Source organism: Herpailurus yagouaroundi, unplaced genomic scaffold, assembly GCF_014898765.1.
Source record: "Herpailurus yagouaroundi ecotype Mexico unplaced genomic scaffold, PumYag 77, whole genome shotgun sequence".
Lineage (NCBI taxonomy): Eukaryota > Metazoa > Chordata > Mammalia > Carnivora > Felidae > Herpailurus > Herpailurus yagouaroundi.
The window spans coordinates 62,527,256-62,549,199 of NW_024412388.1; the positions used below are offsets into that span (position 1 = coordinate 62,527,256).

The 21,944-nt window shown below is 35.9% G+C and overlaps 1 protein-coding gene across 3 annotated transcripts in view; it reads left to right on the forward strand.

Annotated features, from left to right (window-relative positions):
• TNNI3K (TNNI3 interacting kinase) overlaps positions 1–21,944 on the forward strand; it is a 292,001-nt gene that overhangs the window by 87,733 nt on the left and 182,324 nt on the right. For all 3 annotated transcript variants that reach the window (XM_040470642.1, XM_040470643.1, XM_040470644.1), the window contains exons 7-11: positions 3,932–4,070; positions 10,532–10,676; positions 10,763–10,867; positions 14,203–14,297; positions 14,894–15,043. In XM_040470642.1, the coding sequence (XP_040326576.1) occupies positions 3,932–4,070; positions 10,532–10,676; positions 10,763–10,867; positions 14,203–14,297; positions 14,894–15,043 (634 nt within the window). The remainder of the gene's footprint in view (positions 1–3,931; positions 4,071–10,531; positions 10,677–10,762; positions 10,868–14,202; positions 14,298–14,893; positions 15,044–21,944) is intronic.

The window sequence follows — 21,944 nt, forward strand, 5'->3', positions numbered from 1 at the left end:
GGGATGAGCACTGGGTGTTGTATGGAAACCAATTTGGCAATAAATTTTATATTAAAAAAAGATATAAATCATCAATTTAAATTGTGTAATTCAATGGCTTTAGTATATTCAGAGTTGCACAACCATCATCACAATTAATTGAATGAAGACATTACCCCCAGAAACAACACTTACTTCCACCTTCTTCCCAACCTCTTTATTCCAGCCTGAGGAAAATACTAATATTCTTTCTGTTTCTATAGATTTACCTTCTGGAGACTCCCTATAAATGCAGTCATACAATACATGGTCTTTTGTGACTGACTTCTTTCACTTAGCACAACGTTTTTAAGATTCATCAACTTGGGGAGCCTGGGTGGTGCAGTCGGTTAAGCGTCCGACTTCAGCCAGGTCACGATCTCGCGGTCTGTGAGTTCGAGCCCCGCGTCGGGCTCTGGGCTGATGGCTCAGAGCTTGGAGCCTGTTTCCGATTCTGTGTCTCCCTCTCTCTCTGCCCCTCCCCCGTTCATGCTTTCTCTCTCTCTGTCCCAAAAATAAATAAACGTTGAAAAAAAAAAAAGATTCATCAACTTTCGGGGCACCTGTGTTGCTCAGTCAGTTAAGCAGCCCACTTCAGCTCAGGTCATGATATCACGGTTTTTGAGTTTGAGCCTGGTGTTGGGCTCTGTGCTGACGACTTGGAGCCTGGAGCCTGCTTCTGATTCTGTGTTTCCCTCTCTGCACTTCCCCCACTCACGCTATGTCTCAGAAAATGGATAAACATAAAAAAAAAAAAAAAAAAGATTCATCAACTTTATAGCGTTATACCAGTACCTCCTTGCTTTTTAGTGTGGCATACTATTTTGTTGTATGGATATGCCAGGTTTTATTTATCCATTCATCAGTTGATGGATATTTGTATTTTTCCCATTTTTTGGCTATTTTGAATATGGTGCTTTGAACATTCAAATTTTTTTATTCACATATGATTAACATACAGTGTTATGTTAGTTTTGGGTGTATGATACGATGATTCAACAATTCTATACATTTCTGAGTTCTCAACAAGATAAGCATGTTCTTAATCTCCTTTATCTATTTCACCCATTTCCCCCCTCCCCTGGCCCATACCCACATCATGTACAAGTTTTGATATGGACATCTGTTTGCATTTCTCTTGGGTACATCTAAGAGTGGAGTTGATGGCTCATGTGTTAACACTATGTTTAACATCTTATGGAATGGTCAAACTGTTTTCTAAAGAGGTTAATGCCTAATGAGTTAAAAATCAAATTGTCTCCAGAAAAGAAAGCCTATGTGACATACCTCCCAGGACAAAATAAGCCCATTGATTTTAACCTTAACATATTGAAAGACAAAATTTGTATGTGCTACTTTCAAACATCACCAATTAGCTATCCTTAGGAAACTAAACTGACCCAAATAAAACAGAAATAACAAATGTAATTATATAACCAAAACTTAACTCTTCTTTTCACATCCCATTTTCACTCTTCCTCACTTTATATCTCTACATCTCTAGTCTTACTCAATTATGGAGTAAAATTATACCTTTTTACCTTTGTAGAGGTCATGCCATTGCACTGCCTCAGGATCCCAAGTTAAAAATCAAACTTACTTGTGTCTCTGTGCTCTTCTAGTCATTGTGCCTTTATTTCTTTGCTAGCTGGCATATGCTTGGACACTCTCAGACCTGTGAAGCGTGACCTATAGCTAGGAAAGATTTCTCATTTCATTTGATGTGCTGCTCAAAGTGCACTGGAGTGTACTGGAGAGATGGGCACTGAAAATGCTTTTGAAAGTACAGGGTCTAAAAGCCCAGATGGTGAAAAAAATCCGTACTTTTCTGACTTTAGGCAGAAACAGGATATACACAATGCATATTATTTGTAGAGTCATCCTCTTTGGTGATTAACCTCCTCACCCACAGAAATATAAAGAGCTTCTATGCATGTTGGATGGAAAGCTAAATTTGTTTACTTTCCCTGAATATATAGTCACAGTCTTATAAAATTATGCTAAAATGTGGATGGCCTTTTTATGATAAGGGACTCACTTTCTGTGTGCAAAGACAGCACATAAGTAATTTATGGATGCTATTGTCATTTGCTAAAATATGCTGACAGGAGAATGGTACTTTCGATATATAAATGTGCCTAATGTTCCATGTTCCTTGCCATTTGTTTATTTACTTATTTTTAAGTGGAAGAGTAGATGTTTTGGACCAAGAGCAATATTTCCTAGGTATATAATAATAGTGCTTAATAGGCAATCGATTCCAAAGATAGTTTAAAGCTGTCCATTATAAAGTCACGTAATCAGAATTTATGGAGTCTTTGTAAATGGAAGTATCTGCTTAGGAATGCACAGTTCTTGAGACTAACTTTTACTGCTCCAATTTCTCCTGAATTAAGTATTGGTCTGCCCATTAGCCAACAAATGGATAAAATACACATGTTACACATTTGTGCTACCACTTCTGCTAATATTTAATGAGTACCAGACACTTTTGTAAGTGCTTTACATGTAATACTTATTTAATCCTCATAACAACTCTATGAAGTAGAACTATTGTGATTCCCATTTCAGCAATGAATAAACTGAAGTTTTGAAAGGTCACATAATTTATTAAAAGTGACATAGCTAATAAAAAGAAGCCTGACTTCAGAACCCTTGTTCTTTATCTACTACACTCAATAGGATGTTTTTCTACATCCCATACTGCTAATTTTTTTTTTTTTTTGCCTAGAATTTCTATCAAATATGTACCATATTCTTGACAGTTTTCTGTTCAAGACATGTCTGTTTGCTGCCACATAGAAAGTCAAAATAGTTTTGGAGTTTGAATTCACTTTTATGGTAACACTTAAGTTGTCAGGTCAGTTGAGGGCTTCTCCCATAACTGTTATTTTGATGGCACAAACTTACCTCTAATTTACCTCTTCAGATCATTATAATGACTTCTGCAATTCCCAGAAGAGACAATGTCAGATTTGGAGAAATTATTTGGAAATAATAAGTAGTAAGAAGATATATAAGTAATAAGTAATATTATTATTTAATATATTACTTATTACTTATTATAAATAAGTAGTATAATAAGTAGTATAATAATTACTTAAGACTAATAATAAGTAATAAGTAGATATTATAAATAATTTAAAGAAATCCTATGAGGGGCGCCTGGGTGGCTCAGTCGGTTAAGCGGCCGACTTCAGCTCAGGTCATGATCTCACCGCCCATGAGTTCGAGCCCCGCGTCGGGTTCTGTGCTGACAGCTCAGAGCCTGGAGCCTGTTTCAGATTCTGTGTTTCCCTCTCTCTGACCCTCCCCTGTTCATGCTCTGTCTCTCCCTGTCTCAAAAATAAATAAAATGTTAAAAAAAAAAAAAAAGAAGTCCTATGAATTACCTGTAACAATGCCTGGAAGACTCCTAAATTGAATAACATTCCATCTCTCTCTCTTCCTTTGGGTGTGGATCTCAGCTAATTGAGGAAGATGCTGATAGTTCAACTATGTCCCATTTATTCATAAATTCAGAAAAGAACCCAGAACTCCGGTAACAAGATGGCCATCAGTGACCTATGCATGGAGTTGCTGTGAAAATGAAGAATCAAGTAAATACTGCTGGCTTTAGCCAGAAGACAGCTTTGGAAAAGGTGGTTCAGGGCAGATTATGAGTGACTTTAGAGAGGATTATTTATGTACACTGAAGATCCAACCTTGAAATTGCTCCAATTTTTGACTTCTTGTGAGGTGATACAATAATAAATTCCTTATTGTCTAGGCCAATTTAGTTAAGATTTGCTGCTATTTTCAGGTAAAAATAATCTAAGAGAAGTATTTAATGATATGTCTTCTTCCATATTTTTGAAAGCTTTGCTTTATTGTTTGACTTTTGATACTAATTTCAAATGAATGGATCCTTTAGGTAACCCGCCTTCTTTTGAAATTTGGTGCTGATGTAAATGTAAGTGGTGAAGTTGGAGATAGGCCCCTCCACCTTGCATCTGCAAAAGGATTCTTTAATATTGCAAAACTCTTGATGGAAGAAGGCAGCAAAGCAGATGGTAAGATTATATGTTTAGAACACTTTTGCTATCTTCTACTTTATGTATAGTTTTTACTTGCATTTTCCTTATTTAGTTGTGAATAACCCTGAAGCTGATTAATTGCATATGCTAATTTGTTTCACAAATCATAATTTATTATTTTAATATAATAATGAATCTATATGTTAATCCTTTTTATACATTTTAGTTCAATTCTTAATATATTAGATACTTCAAGAAAACTAAGGTTTTTTTTCTAGACATATCATTCTTATTTTGTTATTTTTCACTAATATGTTTCTTAATTGAGGCAAAACTTGCATATAGCAATTAAGTGAATATTGACTTAAGGGAATATTTGTCATCGATAAATTCATGCAAAACCACCCAGATCGAGATATAGAACATTTTAATATAGAAAATTAAACTCTGGTGGGGGGGGGGGCACGCCTGGGTGGCTCAGTCAGTTAAGCCTCCAACTTCGGCTCAGGTCATGATTTTACTGTCCATGAACTTGAGCCCTGCATTGGGCTCTGTGCTGTCAGCCTGCATCAGATTTTGTGTCTCCCTCTCTCTCTGGCCCCTCCCCCCCCAACTCACACTGTCTCTCTCTCTCTCAAAAATAAATAAAGATTAAAAAAAAAGAAAAGAAAAGAAAAGAAAAGAAAAGAAAAGAAAAGAAAAGACAATTGAACTCTGGAAAGTTCCCTTGTGCTCTCTTCTTAGTAAATAGCTTTAACAACAAAAGGTAATCAATATTGTGGCTTCTATTGCCATAGGTTAGTTTTTTCTGTTCTTGAAGTTCATATAATTTGGGACTGCCTTCTTTTGACTGACAACATGATTTTAATTTTTATCCATGTTGTTGCATGAATCATAGTTTGTTCTTTTCTATTGCTAAAGATTATATGAATATTCTAAAATTTGTTTATCCATCATCCTTCTAATGGATGTTTGAATGTTTCTAGTGTTTGGCTTTTATGAATGTAGATGCCAGAAACATTCTCATTCAATTTTGTGTGTATGTGTGTGAATATATATATTTATGTCTTTTGGGTATGTATATGGGAGTGTGTGTGCAGGTATGTAGCATTTCTGTATGCACATGTTTAACTTTTTAGGAAATTTCAAAGAGTTTTCCAAAGTGTTTGTACTATTTTTTACTCCTACAGCAATATATGAGAGTTCCAGTTGCTCCCCATTTCCTCCCCAATATTTGATATTACTATTATTTATGGTGGAAACAACATTACAGCATGATCAGGATGGGAGGAAAAAAAGCTTTAGCATACACAGAAAGATTTTAGGATGTGGTTTAACAGAATAGAATTTCCCACAACTTTTAATTTTCTTAATAATAAAATTAATTTTAGAAAATTGATTAAAAGTAGAGTGTTAAAGAAAGTTCTTCCTTTCTCTTACTTTTTCTCTTCCTTACAAACTTTATTTTTTGACACAAATTCACTTAGAGTTACATCTTGTCATTAAATTCTCTCAGGCACATCCAACATTCTTCCATTGACCCCCAAGAGACCTAATTAAAAGCCCAGCTGTAAGAGCTGCTGGCCTTTGCAGCAGAAACGATGCACATTTACAAAAGGACGAGGTTGTCAGAGCTCTAGAACTGCCAGTTCCTTGGTCCAAAATTGAGATCAATATTCAGTTCATAAAGCTAATCAATGTTTTCACCTACATGTAAGGAAAACACAAAGGCTTCCAGAGACAAGTGTAGCAAGAGGCAAGGGTAGTTTCCAGTTTCCATGTTGCAAAGAGGGCTATTTTATTTTATAAAGTTTGAGAAACATAGTTGGTGTCATTTTCTATGAGCCCGTATGTAATAACGGAGGTATTTCTTCTATAGCATTATCATAAATAACCTGTGTTGTCAGGATACAAGGAATGCCGTTCCTTAGACCTTGTTTAAGCAGTCTCTTTGATTCTGTTGGTTTAGAATAGGCAGAGGTACACCTGTATGAACCACTGAACACATAATTGTGTTTTTGAAACTGCCTCGCTCTTCCAAAGGGTCAGGAACAGCTCACTTTTTTCCTTTTATTATCAATGCCAACCTCAGCTTTTTATTCCTCTGTGCAACTCCAAAGCTCGGTGGTGTCAAAATGAGTATCATTGATCAGCATGTCTCCAGGATCAAAGTTCCTTTCTTACAAAAGACATTGAAATGAATATTGCACCCGTATTCCCCCTACATACCAGCATCATATGATAGAATTTTCAACACTTTCTTTCTGATTCACACAAGCACTACATGCTTTCTACTCAATCATTTAAAATATCAAGAGACAGCATGACTCAGATTTTTATGTATTTTTATTTCCTTCTAATACACACTTGATATTTAAGTCCCTTTTGTACTTCAACCAATTGCAAAGAATAAGCCAGAAGATCTGTTGTGCTACTGCACACTGCACAGGATTTATTATCAGCTAGTTCATTTATTCCAAAGTGTAGCTAAGCCTCCAGATGATTTATTTTAAATCTGGCCCTTGCCTGTGGTAAATGGACATAAGAGGAAGAGTAAATTAATGACCCCAATAGGGGCACAATTTGAAATCTGGTATGTACAGTATGTTTCCATGGTAACAGAATGTCACAAATGAAAATAAATTCAGATTACAAAATTAGCCAACATGTAATTCTGAAAGCAACCTCTTCAGTTTAGCATGTTTGGAGGCTGACCTATTCAGTCATATATATGTTTCAAGTCTCTAGTTTTCTTTGTACCCCTTAGGAAAATGAAAAATAAAAAGGAGAAATGTAATGCTTATTGAATGAGATTGAAAAGGTCAAAATGTTTCTGGACTCCATAAGAAGAAAGTAGTGATCGAGTCCTCACAACTTATCATTTGAATAAAGTTAAATATGGGGGGTGCCTGGGTGGCTCAGTCAGTTAAGCCTCTGACTTCTGCTCAGGTCATGAGCTCGCTGTTCGTGAGTTAGAGCCCCGTGTCAGGCTATGTGCTGACAGCTCAGAGCCTGGAGCCTGCTGCAGATTCTGTGTCTCCCTCTCTCTCTGCCCATCCCCTGCTTGCTCTCTCTCTCTCTCTCTCTCTCTCTCTCAAAAATAAATAAACATTAAAAAAAAATTTAATGATGGGCGCCTGGGTGGCTCAGTCAGTTTAGCCTCCTAACTTCGGCTCAGGTCATGATCTCCCGGTTTGTGAGTTCGAGCCCCGCTTCGGGCTCTGTGCTGACAGCTCAGAGCCTGGAGCCTGCTTCGGATTCTGTGTCTCCCTCTCTCTCTGCCCCTCCCCTGGTCATGCTCTGTCACTTTCTGTCTCAACAATAAATAAAACATTAAAAAATTTTTTTTTAATTTAATGAAAATTTTAAATTCAGTTTATTAATTTTTTGTCATCTGACTATTAAATGCTACAGTTCCTCTCACATGGAACTGGATATTATATAAAATCACAAGAATTTCTAGGGCATGGCAGGTAAGAGGAAGTATTTTATTTCTAAAAGTATATCTTGTCAGAGCTATTACACAGATTTGTTATTTAAAATGTGTTTAAGATACATTAGGGAGTTGTTTTACAGAGCTAATGGGAAGTACTTACATTGCTGGGTTACTATGGAAATTTTTATTTTATCTTTAAGATCAAGAAGGAGAGAGAAGCAAGAAGTAGCACCCATCCACCCACCCATTTACCTAATCTTTCTTTCAAAAGACTTTACTGAACACATGCTCTCTTCAGAAGTAGAGCACTAGGCGATAAATATTTTCCTAATAATTATTTACATCTACTTCTTTGGTTGAAATTCTTCTTTATTTAAATCTCCCAATAAAATGCTATATTAGAGCAAATAGAATATCATTCATACATTCACTTACCCTTGGACAAGATATAATGATATATAGGGTTTTTTTGGTCACTGAAAATTGGCTCAAGACAAAACTAAGTAGATCACAATGACTGACACAGAAATATAGATGTGTATATATAAACTCTGTGTCTGATCTGGATATCTCCTGACTTGTTCCTTCCTTTGGTTGGTATTTATCTCTTCTTTGATGAGAAGACCATCTAGGCCACTGCTGGTAATTCACCAAGTAGATAATCTACTTTGAAGTTTATTGATTCAACTAGAGAAGAATAATGTTGGGTGGGGCTAGGGATGGCCACAGGCAAACTATGAATTAATGGAAAATTGTGCTGCACTCTGCTTTACAATGTCCCCTCTGGACCTCAGGAACTCTTATGTGACCTCCACTTGCCCTGGACTCCCTACTGTTGTAAAGCATTGACTCATGGTATTGACTTTTCCTGGCTTCCAACAGAATGTGAACAAAGGAGAAGTAGCATAAAAAGAAAGATAATCAAAATAACCGGGAACATTCTTCTGAAGCAAGGGTGTCCTTCTGAGCCACTCATTAATAAAAAAGATTCAAAGATTTATTTTTCAATAACGGCCATGGGAGGAGAAGTTCAGCGACTTTGTTAAAGATTTCCCTTTGGCTTAAGATCCTGCAGGACAATAAAATAAGAATCATTGTCTACAAATAAAGCAGCTACAAGGACTGTGTTCATTAAATGTTAAATGTTAGTTATAACAACAAGTAGTAATAAACTATTTGCACATTTTTTAAATTAACCATTACCTTCCCTTTCTTTTCTTTCCTATCCTTTCATTTTTTTCTTTAATTCTTTTGATTCTACGGATACTTTTTATTATAGATACATAAGAATGATAACATATGGGTTTTTTAAGGATTGTTATTTTGTATTTTGAATAAAATACCTTCTACAGATGAACAAAGTAATCAAATTCAATAAATGGCTATAAAGCAGATGATTCAGTTATTTTAGTTTTAAAAATTGTGCTACAGCAGATCCAGAATTTAGCAGCTTGGGTCAGTTGTTATTACTTCAGGCCTGTAATTATTGAATGTTCAACTAGATTGCAGGTTATTTGAGGGTATAGATGCTATACATTTATAGCATATTGACCTTAACACTTAGCAAACATCTAGGAGGCAAATTAGTGAAAAATAAGAATACACATTTTTATTAAGTGACTAATATGTTACAGGAATCATGTTAGACATTTTCTCATCATGATCTCTTTTAATCTTTTTCGCATCCCTGCAACAATAGTGTTATATCCATTGTTTTTGATAATAAAATATCAGTGTCTTCAACACTTAGCACCCTGCTTGGCACACAGTGATCATTTTATACTTGTTGAGGAATGAGTATGTATCAATCAGGTGTTCTTATTTGCAAGCATTGGAAACTAACTCTTGCTAATTTAGGCGTAAAATGAATATTTTAAAGGATACAAATTAGTGCAAAGTGTCTCCCCTGAACAGGATGGAAACCCAGGTTTGGAATTCTTACAGTGAGGAACAATATCCAAAATCACACCCCAAAAGTAGTCATTTAAAGACACATTGCCACCCCTGCTAGGCACACATGCCAGCACTCTGTGCTCCTGGCACCAACCTTGCAAGGCACCGAATCTGTGACTGGAATCATTGCCTCTGGAAATCGGATGGAGCTACTCTACCATTACTACATTGCCAAGATAGGTTAGGTCTGCTTTTCTGTGTGGTCAGCTGTGATGTCAGTCTTATATAATGTGTCAACTGGAGGAGCCTATGGAAAGTGTCGAAAGCAGGACACTGTTGAAAGTAAAAGGATCACCATTAAAAATAATGCCAGGATAAGAAGTCTAATCCAGGACATACGGTCACTATCTGCTGATCCTGTGCCCTAGCTGCAAAGGAGGCTTGGAAAGCATATGCTAGAACATGGGCTTGGCTTCTAGTCAGTTCTCTCAGTGTAGAAAATTCCCTAAATGTCCAAAGTGGTTATGAGGCTGGCTGGGCCAAAGAGAAGGACAGATGCCCATTACTGAGTGAACACCTAAATATCAAAAAACTGTGGTAATATAATTAACACGGGCTGCCTCACTCTAAAGCTTATTGTCTTTTCTTTATGCCAGGCTTTGTATTCTGTCATATGATAATTCTCAGTTACTGGCACAACAGAATTTCCTAAACAGCGTTGTAAACATACACAGTGCTAGACCCCAACCTAACCTACTGAACCAAAATCTCTGGGAATGGTGCTTTAGCCAGGACCTGTAAGTTTTAACATCTTACAGAGGAGAAAAAAATCACTTTGGAAGGAGATACTTGTGGAAATAAGACCACAAAGATCTTTTGGATACTTATTAGTTTCCTGAACTATTCCATTTGTGCAAGGTAGATTTGATTAGATGCATTCCATAGAATTTATGGAAGCTAGAAGAAAGCCTGTTTAATGTGGCAATGGGCAATGGAATAGAATTACAACTTTTTAAATTGGCTGCACTTAATTTCCTTTATTATTATCATTAATTGGTAATTTCCAGGAGTCTCTCGGGCACTTAGAAAAGTCCCTGACACTACACCTAAGAAGGCTGAGAAACAGAGGATTCCAGATAACATACTTTTCCTTTCTTGTTGATGACAGTGAATGCTCAGGACAATGAAGACCATGTCCCACTGCACTTCTGTTCTCGTTTTGGACACAATGACATAGTGAAGTACCTGCTCCAGAGCGATATCGAGGTTCAGCCGCACGTTGTTAATATCTATGGCGATACCCCTTTGCACCTGTGAGTAATATGTATAGTTCCATACACCCTCCAGCTCTACTACCTGTACTTTCTTACTACTATAAAAACATTTTCTTTAATTTTAGGGCATGCTACAATGGCAAATTTGAAGTCGCCAAGGAAATCATCCAAATATCGGGGATAGAAAGTCTGACTAAAGAAAACATCTTCAGTGAAACACCTTTTCACAGGTAAAATAATGTTTAAGTGCAATAGCCACTAAGGGTGGCTGATACACTTTGGCACCTGAAGTTGTGCACATAAAGCAAGAATGGAGAGTGGCAGATGTTGCAATCAGAGAGCAAGAGCAGAGGGTGGGCAGAGGACAAGGAGCCCAAGCTAGATGCACAGAAGAAAAGGTAGAGGCAGATGCTGCAGTCAGTACAACAGATGGGGCCAGAGCCAGATGCTGCATTCCTGGCAGCAGCCACAAAGACAGGGACTGATGTTGCCAAGGCAACAGGCATATCAACATCTGTAAGCATATTGCTTCTATTCCACTTCACTCAGCGGAAAGCTGCCAAAAGGGGCAATGCCCATAATCCTCCTCCGACAAGAATCTCATTACCAGAATTCATCAGCATCAAATGTGACACTTTTTTCCTTACCACTTAAACCTTATGTGCAAATGTATCTACCTATCTAAGACATCCATCTGTCAGCCTGTAAAAGCCTAGTCGCGGTGGCCACTGAGATACCTAAGAAGGCATTAACTCCTTTCTAGGAATGCATGAGAGTCCTCTACAATGTGCTCTAGAAAAGGAGGGAAAAGATTGCTAAAAATAAGATCCATAGCTCCCTAAAATATCCAAAAGTGAGGCAGATGTTTTATAAAAATTGATATGCTCGTTTTTAACAATGCGCTACTTTTGTTATAAAAATAACACAATACTTTGAATTTAATACACCTTGAATATAAAATCATTTACATACACATTACAGATTTCTTGGCTAGTTTGCAACCTCTAAAAAATATATTTAAGACTACTATGTTATTTACATAGTGTTTGTATTGCACTGGTGACTAACAGAAATGAGGAAACTTTTTTTTCATATGGAATTAATATTAAGCTTGTGCTTCCTGATAAGGCATCACCCTATCCAATTTTGCTTGGATATTCAGATTTATCTTATCATACAAAAAGTCCAGCCAAAAGGGAGGTGAGAAAAACTATTTATGGAGTGGTGAGTATATGTCAGATGATTTGCACCCATTATCTCATTTAATCCTCATAACCTTTTATGAAGTAGGTTTTATTATCCCCTTTTGACAGACAAGAAAGTTGAGGCTCAGAGAGGGTAAGTATCTGCCAGAGAATATTATGACTAGAAAATCATGTATTAAATACCTACCCGATTCCAAATTCTGTGCTTTTTATATGTCTTCATGTTCTAATACCAAAATATTATGTCTGTGTTCTGCATGTTCTGTAACAGAACAGATGCAAGAACTCTTTGGACCATGCTTTCAGTCAAAATTGGTCAAAGGGATAATTGGCAGAACTGATATGTACAGTTACTGGTGTCCTCTTTCCCCATTAGGTCATGCTTGTTAAGGCTGACACCTTAGGCTAGTTTTCAAATCATTTTGCTACTCTGTGCACATAAATTGGAACCGACTATAATCAAAGGATGATTGTCACCTCTAGAGTCTCTATGACAAGTTCAGTGAAGTGAGTTAAAAGTATGTATCGAATCGTTTTATTTTGTATAACCCTGTGGCTACTACGAATAACATATTAATATTTTTATTCTATTCACTTTAAGCACATATTTATAAAAGAAACTTTCCCTTTACATGAGGAGTTCACTCTGGTTCTGAAGTTTTTCTATGTAAAAATCACAGTGCTTTGCACTCAGTAGAAAGCATTCAATACATTTCTGTTATTGTTTTCATATGTATATATATATATGTATATATATATATATATATACACACACACACACACACACATACACATGTAATACATATGTATACACATGTTTGTATATATTCGGAACTCATCAATTCCTGTAAATGGTCGCTTTGAAAAGAAACAATGAGACAGTTCAGACAATGGAACATTAAAAGTGTAGTGTTATGGGTCCTACTTATAATGTGAATAATTAGTGGTGCTTAGATCTTTTGCACTGAGTGGCAGCTTTTTATCCATTCAATTATTCAAGAAAGACTTATTAAGGACCTGCCTTGTATTGGCACTGGTAAAAACTTAAAGATGACACCGACCCTTCCCTCCTTAAAGGAACTCTTTTATAAGATATCAAGGTAATCAGAGGTGTGTCCATTACCATAATGCAATGTGATAAGTGCCATTAGACTGAAATGACAAGGACACAGTGGAGATAGCAATGAACTTGGCCTGTGGTTCATAAGAAGTCTTCATAGATGGACTAACAGTTCGGCTAGATGAATAATGTATTTCTTTGAAGAAAATAATGATATTTAATTAAAGAATAAGGATTTGGGCAAGGTCATCTCAGACAGAGGAAATAGTAAGATCCAGAGAACTACCTCTTCTAGAACTGAGTCTGGAAGGAAAGAACACTCAATACTTCACTTCAAAATACAGGATCCTAGCCATGTGTGAGTTGTTCCCACACCAAGCAGTTCTCCAAATCTTCTGCCAACACCAAGTGTGAGTCCTATAATTCAATTTAATTCTGATACTATCTACCTGGAATTAGTGTCAGATCCCACAGGTTAAGGGCTCAGGCCCACAAAACTGCCCACCCCCCACTTCAGATGCCAATCACAAGTCCAAGTTGTCACCTAAATCTCTCTGGACCCTTCTAAGTTCCCCCATTCAGTTGTCCTGCAGAATGCCTAGGACCTATAGGTAAAACTGAAAGAAACTTGCAATATTTTTCCTCCTTTTATGAAAAAGAGTATCATAAGAAATATTTAATAATAGTACACTAGAAGTTTTATTCAACTTCTTATCTCGAAGGCCCAGATTTGGGAATCTCAGGATTTTATTGCCATATGTGCTTGTTTTTTATCACTTCCTTCTCTCTCCTTTCCTCGTTCTCCCTTCTTTGTCTCTTTAACACTCTTGTATACACACTAGCATCTGGAATAGCCTGGTGAATCAGGACTGTATTCATGTTCTAGGGTTGCCATAATAAAATACAACACACTGGGTGGCTTGAACACCAGAAATTTATTTTCTCACAATTCTTGAGGTTGGAAGTACAAGATCAAGATGTCAGTGGATTTGGTTTCTTCTCAGACACCTCTCCTTGGCTTGTAGATGGTCATATTCTTCTTATGCCTTTTCATGATTGTCCCTCGGTCTGTGTCATCTGTGTCCTATTCTTCCTTTCTTATCAGAACAGCAGTAATATTGGATTAGGGCCCACCCTAATGATTCCATTTTAACTTAAATACCTCTTTAAATTGTACCCCTTTAAATACAGTTACACTGTGAAGATATAATGGTTGTAAGTTATAACATATTAATTTGTGGGGCACACAATTCAACCCATAACAGAAGTCTTTTGTTTTCTTTATGTTGTATTTTTGCAGTGCTTGTACCTATGGTAAGAGCATTGACCTGGTTAAATTTCTTCTTGACCAGAATGTTATAAGCATCAACCACCAAGGAAGAGATGGGCACACAGGTAAGGCATTAGTGAAACATAACCAGTTTTTGATGTATATCAATACTTAAGAATAGTGGGATGCTCAAGAGGGAAGGGAAAAGAGGGAGTGGTCAACCCTAATGAGGAGGGATATTTTATCAATGACATCATTTGGAATTGATGGTGCATGGTGATAATAAAAAGCAGACTGACTTTTGGTCAGTTTCATTATTGTGCTAAATTATCTACAGTTGATGTATCTATTATGATCTGTACCAGGAGAGACTGACCCCACTGCCTTAGCCTGGCTTGCTGCTCAAGAAAAACACTGGTTTGGGGTCTTTGTTCTTGTAAAAGGATGCTAACACTTGTTCTTGGTAATTTCAGTGGATGTAGAAATACTAGAAATTGTGCTAAACATAAGGAAATCTGTCCAGAAGATCAACTAGAATAGGATACTTCTTTTGCTTGAAGTATGTCATGTTTGTTCAATAAGTAGAATTAATTTTTCATCAAAGAAATCTATCTTTGATTTATATCTCTGGCAAAAATGCTATGATGTGGTAATAACTATCTTTTGAAAATTGGGGTTCGGTTTGCCTCTTTTCTCCTTTCATACTTTCATTCTATTATAGGATTGCACTCTGCTTGCTACCATGGTCACATTCGCCTGGTTCAGTTCTTACTGGATAATGGAGCTGATATGAATCTGGTAGCTTGTGATCCCAGCAGGTCTAGTGGTGAAAAAGATGAGCAGACCTGTTTGATGTGGGCTTATGAAAAAGGTATATTTTTTCACCATTGCATCTCTGTAGTGATACATTGAACTGTGTGCATAGATTATGTCAATATCAACAAGTCTTTTGCTTGTATGACTTGTGCACTCTGATTTCCTCTGTAGATTATATTTGACTTTGGGTACTTGATCAAAGAGTCCAATAGACCATCAGTAAGGCAGACAACTCCTGGGCTGCAGGTGAGCTGAAGGGACTCTTGGTACTGGCACTTTAAAAAGAGAATGAGCTATAAAATTCTTAGGTATTATAGAAATAAAATTGTGATATGTAACAATAGTTACTTTCTTAGAGTAGACCTAGAACTACACTGTATCTTTTATATATGGGAATTTTTATGTGAATTCAAATTTCTTTTGATGAAATAAATACAAAGGAAAGGAATATTTATTACATCTAACCTTGCTGACAATGACTGATCTAGAAAAAGTAAGGGAGCCAACGATTAGTGAATACATATAAACTTACTTCAGCTCAAAATGATGAAACTTTGGGCTCTGATGTGAGAACACCTGGGTTTACATCAAACCATGTTCTTTGATCTTGGACAAGTCACCTATTCTTGCTGACATTCACTTTCTTCATCTGAAACAAAAAGGGGAATTATCACAACTTCTCCTTCACAAGACTGTACAGATTAAATGAGAGGATGTAGGCAAATTGATTACAACACTGGCTAGCACATAGTAAGTACTAAGAATTGGTATTTCAGTAATGGTAACAGTAGTAATAGCAGTAGTTCATAAATAAAGATGACAAAAATTAATTCTTCATTTAAAGGGAGAGGAAACTAGAAATAATCAACAATGGAGCAACCTCTTTGTCATTGCTTAATGATGTATATGTACCTCATAAGCAAGGTTTGCTTATATACATACTCTCCTATGGAGTTTAAATTTCCAGGTGAATGAATGAATGAATGAATGAATGAATAAATAAATAAATAAATAAATAAATATTCAGGTGAAATGGAATGGTATACATCATCATTGAACTCAGAGGGTTACAACTAAATACCTAAAATATATCAAACTTTGGTGCCCACCTTTGCTGTCTTATTAGGATGTTTAAAGCACATAAAGAAGTGTTCTTATCTTTTTAAATGCTAGTAGAAGTCCATACTAAAAACGAGAAATTGCTAAACTTGAAGATTTCTCAGGCTACCAATTTGACCTAAAAGGTTTTCTGCCTGAAATAGGACATTAAATTCTATTAATTAAAAGAGAGATGGGGTTTCATTGATAGAAATGGGGAGTTGTTGTAAGCACATAGAAAGAAAAGTATGAATCTGAAGACTGCTAGTGAAAAAATGATTATCGGAGTTACTTTAATAGAGAAAAGTGAACAGACATGGTATAGTAAGAAATGAGTTAGATGTAGGCCTGTTATGTTTTATACTTTTTATTTGGGTATAGTGCAAATATACATGTTGTGCATGCGTGCACACACACAAATTTTACATTATAGCTCGATGAATTTTCATAAACTGAACTCACATCCAGTACCCGGTATCCAGATGAAGAAACTGTACATAGCCAGCACTCGAAATATCCACTTACATTCTTTTCCAGTCGTTCCCCAGAGAGGGTACCACTGCCTTCTTGGGGCATAAATTAGCTTTGCCTTTTTCTGTACTTTATAAATGGAACATTATGGTATGTACATTTTTTGGTCTGACTTCTTTTGACCAACAATTTGTGAGATTCACTCATATTATTGCAGGCAGTTGTATATTGTTAATTCTTGTTATAATGTTTTGTTATATCACTATTCATTCTATTGCTTAGGGTCACCTGGATAATTTTCAGTTAGAGACTATTAGGAATACTTTTGCTATTAGCACTCACATACATGACTTTTGATGAATTTCTGAATGCATTTCTGTTAGTTATAATGACCTTGTAATTTGTATAAAATAAATTCCTGGTAGTCTGTATTTGAGTATCTCTTTGAAAATCCTACATATTCTGAAGCCTTAGGAGGCCTTACTAAGTTCTAGTTACTCAACACATTGCATTTATTCAAGTGATTCTCAGACAGTGTCTCTCAAGAAACTTGAGTTTCAGAAAAAGGACTGTTTACAAAGCATTAGTCTTCCGGAAGACAGCTCAGATATAGCTGCTGTAGGTAACTCTTCACAGGGGTTGGCTTTGTTTGTTTTTAGTTGATTGAGAGTGATAGTTGAAAACTGGTTTTAGTTTTAGTTTTTGTGGAATTCCACATTTTAAGAAACAATGAATCATTGTGTAAGTTCCCAACATTTCGTATTGAATGACAACAACAAAAATCTTTTAGCATAGAGGATTTACCCACTGGTCTCTGCAACATATGCCATACTTGTCACCCTTATTTGTTCAACTAATGTGATAGGCATCGGTGTTCCATTTCATTATTACTATGAATTTTAACAAACTGAATGTTAGTGCTCAGGAGACAGATGGGTGTTTTGCATATGTTCTAGAGCAGAACAAGTCAAAACCAACAAAATGAAAATTGTTGCTATTTTCTCTTGGTAGAAAAATGTTGGATTGTTTTTGTGTGTTCAGGAAAGATTGAAATGACCTTGTTAAAATATTGTCAACAGTGCACTGTCCCTGTTTCCTTTGGATAAAGAAATGCATTCCTTTCTCCCTTAGGTAGGGAGTCACCAAATTGACTGATATAGCAGACTAAGGATTTTCCTGAGAAACTTGGAGATGGAGTCGAGAAAACACTAAGGCTTCACTTGAAGTTCCTTCTTCATAGGATAGAGATGTTATATAAATGGTCGCATCGTGGTTTACCCCGTACCTTATTCTCTCCTGGGAGAGATAAACCCGAAGGGAGCTTTATAACCAGGGTCTCTCTTGAAAAGGAGTACTCTTTGGATGCATCCAATTTGAATAGCTCATCCTAGTCTACCCTCTTAGTAGAAAATTGGGAGTTTTTTGCAACAGCACCGATCTTTTCTAAGAAAAATTTTTTACCTGACACCAACAAAATTTTTACCTTACCCTCTGCTATTCTGACATAGCAAATTCATTTCAGGGGTGCTTTGGAGTTTTGTAAGAGTTATAAACTCTCTTTTGGAAATTCAGAAAAGAGTTCACTCACTATGGGTCCCTGTGGAATCAGATATGAAGAACTGTTTCCATTTACATAGCCCTTTTAACCTAAAGATATCAAAATCAATCTTGGAAATAATTTTCCCTGTGAACTTGATTCTACACAGAAGCCTACTGGTTAAGTTGCAATATTTCTCTGCTAGACTGCTCAGAGCTCTAATTTTACAATATTTAGAGTGTTTCCCCTCCTCTAGCCTGCCACCCTCCCTTCTTTTCTACTATTCCATCTAACAGTAGTGATAGCTGTCTCACTCACTTGGATTTGTTCTGCCCTTTCCCTGGGGTACAAAGGACTTGTATGAATCAATTTAAATTGGCCAGAAGAAATAGCCAGCAGCCTGCTTATGTTCAAATCCTCTGCCCTAATCACCAGTATGGAAAACCCATTGAAAAGACCTACACATAATCTTACATCCATTGCATTAAAGATGAAACTGCCGAATTGAAAAGATCTCAGCCAATTAGAATTGAACACATAGCTCAATAGTGTGTCTGGCAGTTAGATTTGAAAAGGCTGCCTTTGACAAAGAAAAGCACTTCTTTATGTCAGGCTGTTTAGGGTCAGAAAATAACCCAAACTAGAAACAGAACTAAAAACTTCTTATTTGCTTCAGTACTGACACCAGTTAAAGTAATTTACAGAGGCTCCTATCCCAATATCTAATTACACAGAATACAATATTTGTATACATCAGAACCACTCTAATTCACAGTGACAGGGAGCTGCAGTTGGAGAATTAGTGAGTAAGTGAGCAAAAACAATAAAAATCAAGGCTCCTGTACCATGATATATACTTTGTTCATTCCTTTTGACAAGTGTAGTATGGTGTGAATTATTTATAGTAAACGTACTATCGTGTATCCTCTAAAAGTAATAAAGTCTTACAGTTGTGAGTTTCTACAGTTTTCAGCCAGTAAAAAAAAATAACTAAAAGAAAAGAGTGAGGAGGAGTTGAAGGAAGAGTAGATTCATTAAGTTTTTTGATAAATCTTCATCAGTGGGTTATAAGTTCCCAAGTTTCTTCTATATTGAATTCTTACTTATTTGGAGTTTAGTTACTTAGTTTAGTGTGCTAGAGTAAATTATGGGTGGGGTAGAAGAAGGAAGAAACAAAAGATTTAGATGGTATTTCAAACTCTGTGTTCATTTTATGCATACTGGTTACCTTTCTACATGTTTAGTTACTTTCTCTTTTAAAAATAAATAAATAGAATAATATCAACTCTCGTTAGAATGGTCAGAACTTTCATTTTTGTAGGGGGATAGCACACTGAAATATTTTTTGAAACATAATAACTATGTAAAAAGCTGCATATACTAAAATGGATAGTAGAAGAGAACTTCCATTCATTACATGCCTATTACACAAGCATATACATGCATGCATAATTAAATTATCAAGATAACCCTTTAAATTGGGATTACCTTTCTATTATAGTTTAAAAGTTTGAGACTTAGAGCTGTTAAGTCACAATTGCCCAAACCACACAGCTCTTAAGTGGATAGCTGGTACCAAACAGAGTTCTGTCTTATGGCAGATTTCAAGCTCTTACCACCTTGCTCTAGAATCAGATAGATCTAAGTCCAAATTCCATCCTTAGTATTTAATGACTTTGGGCAAGTCATTTAACCATCTCTAAGTCTTAATCTTCAAATTTAAAATGAGTAAATTAATGACCACTTTACAGAATTCTGAAGTTTTGGGATAACATCTAAGTGTCGGGAACATAGCAGATTCTCAATAAAAATAATGATATTTGTTATTATTATATGTATAACAAAGATTCAGTCAAACTTCATATAACCCCCAAATCTCATAGTCTTTCCTAATTTACAACATGTTTTAGTGTCCAGTAAGAAATATGACATATTGACATATTAGAATCATTGAAGGGTTTATATCCCTGCCAAACACTACTAGACAAACCTGGAATATATAAACACATGTGTTGTTTTGTTGTGTTTATATTTATTTATGAATCAAGCAATACCATTTATCTTAAAACCTCAGGACTAAAGCAAGATCAAGGAGGTTTTGAAAATCACTAATCAAAATATTTAAAAAGTAACTTAAAAGCATTATTCTAATTTGTATGGTTGCATGAAGATATATTTTAAAACAATACTCTAAAACTTTAGCACAAATTTGCAAGTCCCCTTAGTATAGCTGGGTTTCCCCCTCAGTCATGGACAAGTGTCAGAGGATTTGTAGCCATGTTTTCAAACCAGCATACCAACTAACATACTGGGTCTTTTTACCTGGATATCTGAGAAGTATGCAAAACTCAGCAAGTCCAAAATTGAACTTAATATCTTTTTTGTCCTCATCAGTCAGTTTTCCTACCATATCTCTTATTCATTCTGTCATTAATGGCACCACCATCCACTCAGTCACTAAAGTCAGAAATCTGGATTGATGCTTGATGACTTTTTCTCCCTCAATCTGCCTTTCTTCATATCCATTCAATCAAAAATTCTCATCATTTTATTTCATAGGTACATTTTAATCCATCCTTTCTTCTTTACTTTTACTGTCATTGTTTTAGTTCATAACCTTATCATCTTTCTTCTGATCCATTTTAATAGCCTCATAACTCCTTCTTTCTTTCTTTCTTTCTTTCTTTCTTTCTTTCTTTCTTTCTTTCTTTCTGTCTTCAGCATCTTTGATTCCATTTTTTAACTATAGTCTTAAAGAAGTATTCAAGGTGTAAACAGGGCCATAGCATTCCCCAGCTTAAAATCTTTCAGTAACCCATTATTACCTATAGTAAAAGTTCCAGTGTATTTTCATGGCAAATCCTGTGCCCATGCCCTGTGCCCTCCTATCTCTCAAACCTCATGTCCAGTCACTCCTCTCACATGTGTGACCCCACATGCCGCAATCATCGTTACATTCACTGCATCACTAACATTGACTCAAGGTTCACTCTGTGCCAGGCATATTCAAAATATTTCATATGCATTAACTCACCATGTGTACACAATTACTCTGTAAGACAGTATATATTCACGTGATAGTAATACAAAATACTTGTTCTTCCCATATATACCATGTTGTTCCATGTTTCCAAGCCTTTTCTCATACAGTCCTATCTCTACACCCTCCCCATCCTCTCTACCCTACTCCACGCTTTCAATTTCTCATTTCTACCTAACTTTCAAAAGTCAGTTTACAGATCCTCTCTTCCTGAAAGTCTTCCCTGACATTCAAGGCTAGCATACATGTCCTTTCATTATGTTTTATTAAACCATATGTGCATCTCTATTTCTATATTTCCACTTCATATTGAAACAGTGTCCCTTACCAAATTATAAACCTTTATTTTATTGTCAGCTGGAAACTTTTTTGTTGTTTTTCCAAGATTTTATTTAAATTCAAGCTAGTTAACATATAGCATATAGTTTAGTATTGGTTTCAGGAGTAGAATGTAGAGATTCATCACTTACATATAACACCCAGGGCTCATCACAACAACTCCTTCAAACCCATTACCCATTTAGCCCATCTCCCAGCCCTCTCCCCTCCATCAACTCTCAGTTTGTTCTCTATCATTAAAAGTCTCTTGTGGTTTTCTCTCTCTCTGTTTTTACCTTATTTTACTTTTCCTTCCCTTCACCTATCTTCATCTGTTTTGTTTCTTAAATTCTACATATGACAAATTATAAACTTTTTGAGAGCAAACATTTGAGATATTATTTTTTGTCTCCCAAAAAGCTAATTCAATGACTGATTCCTAATAGGTGCTCAATACATGTTTTTTGAAGTGGATTAGAGAATAAGCAGATA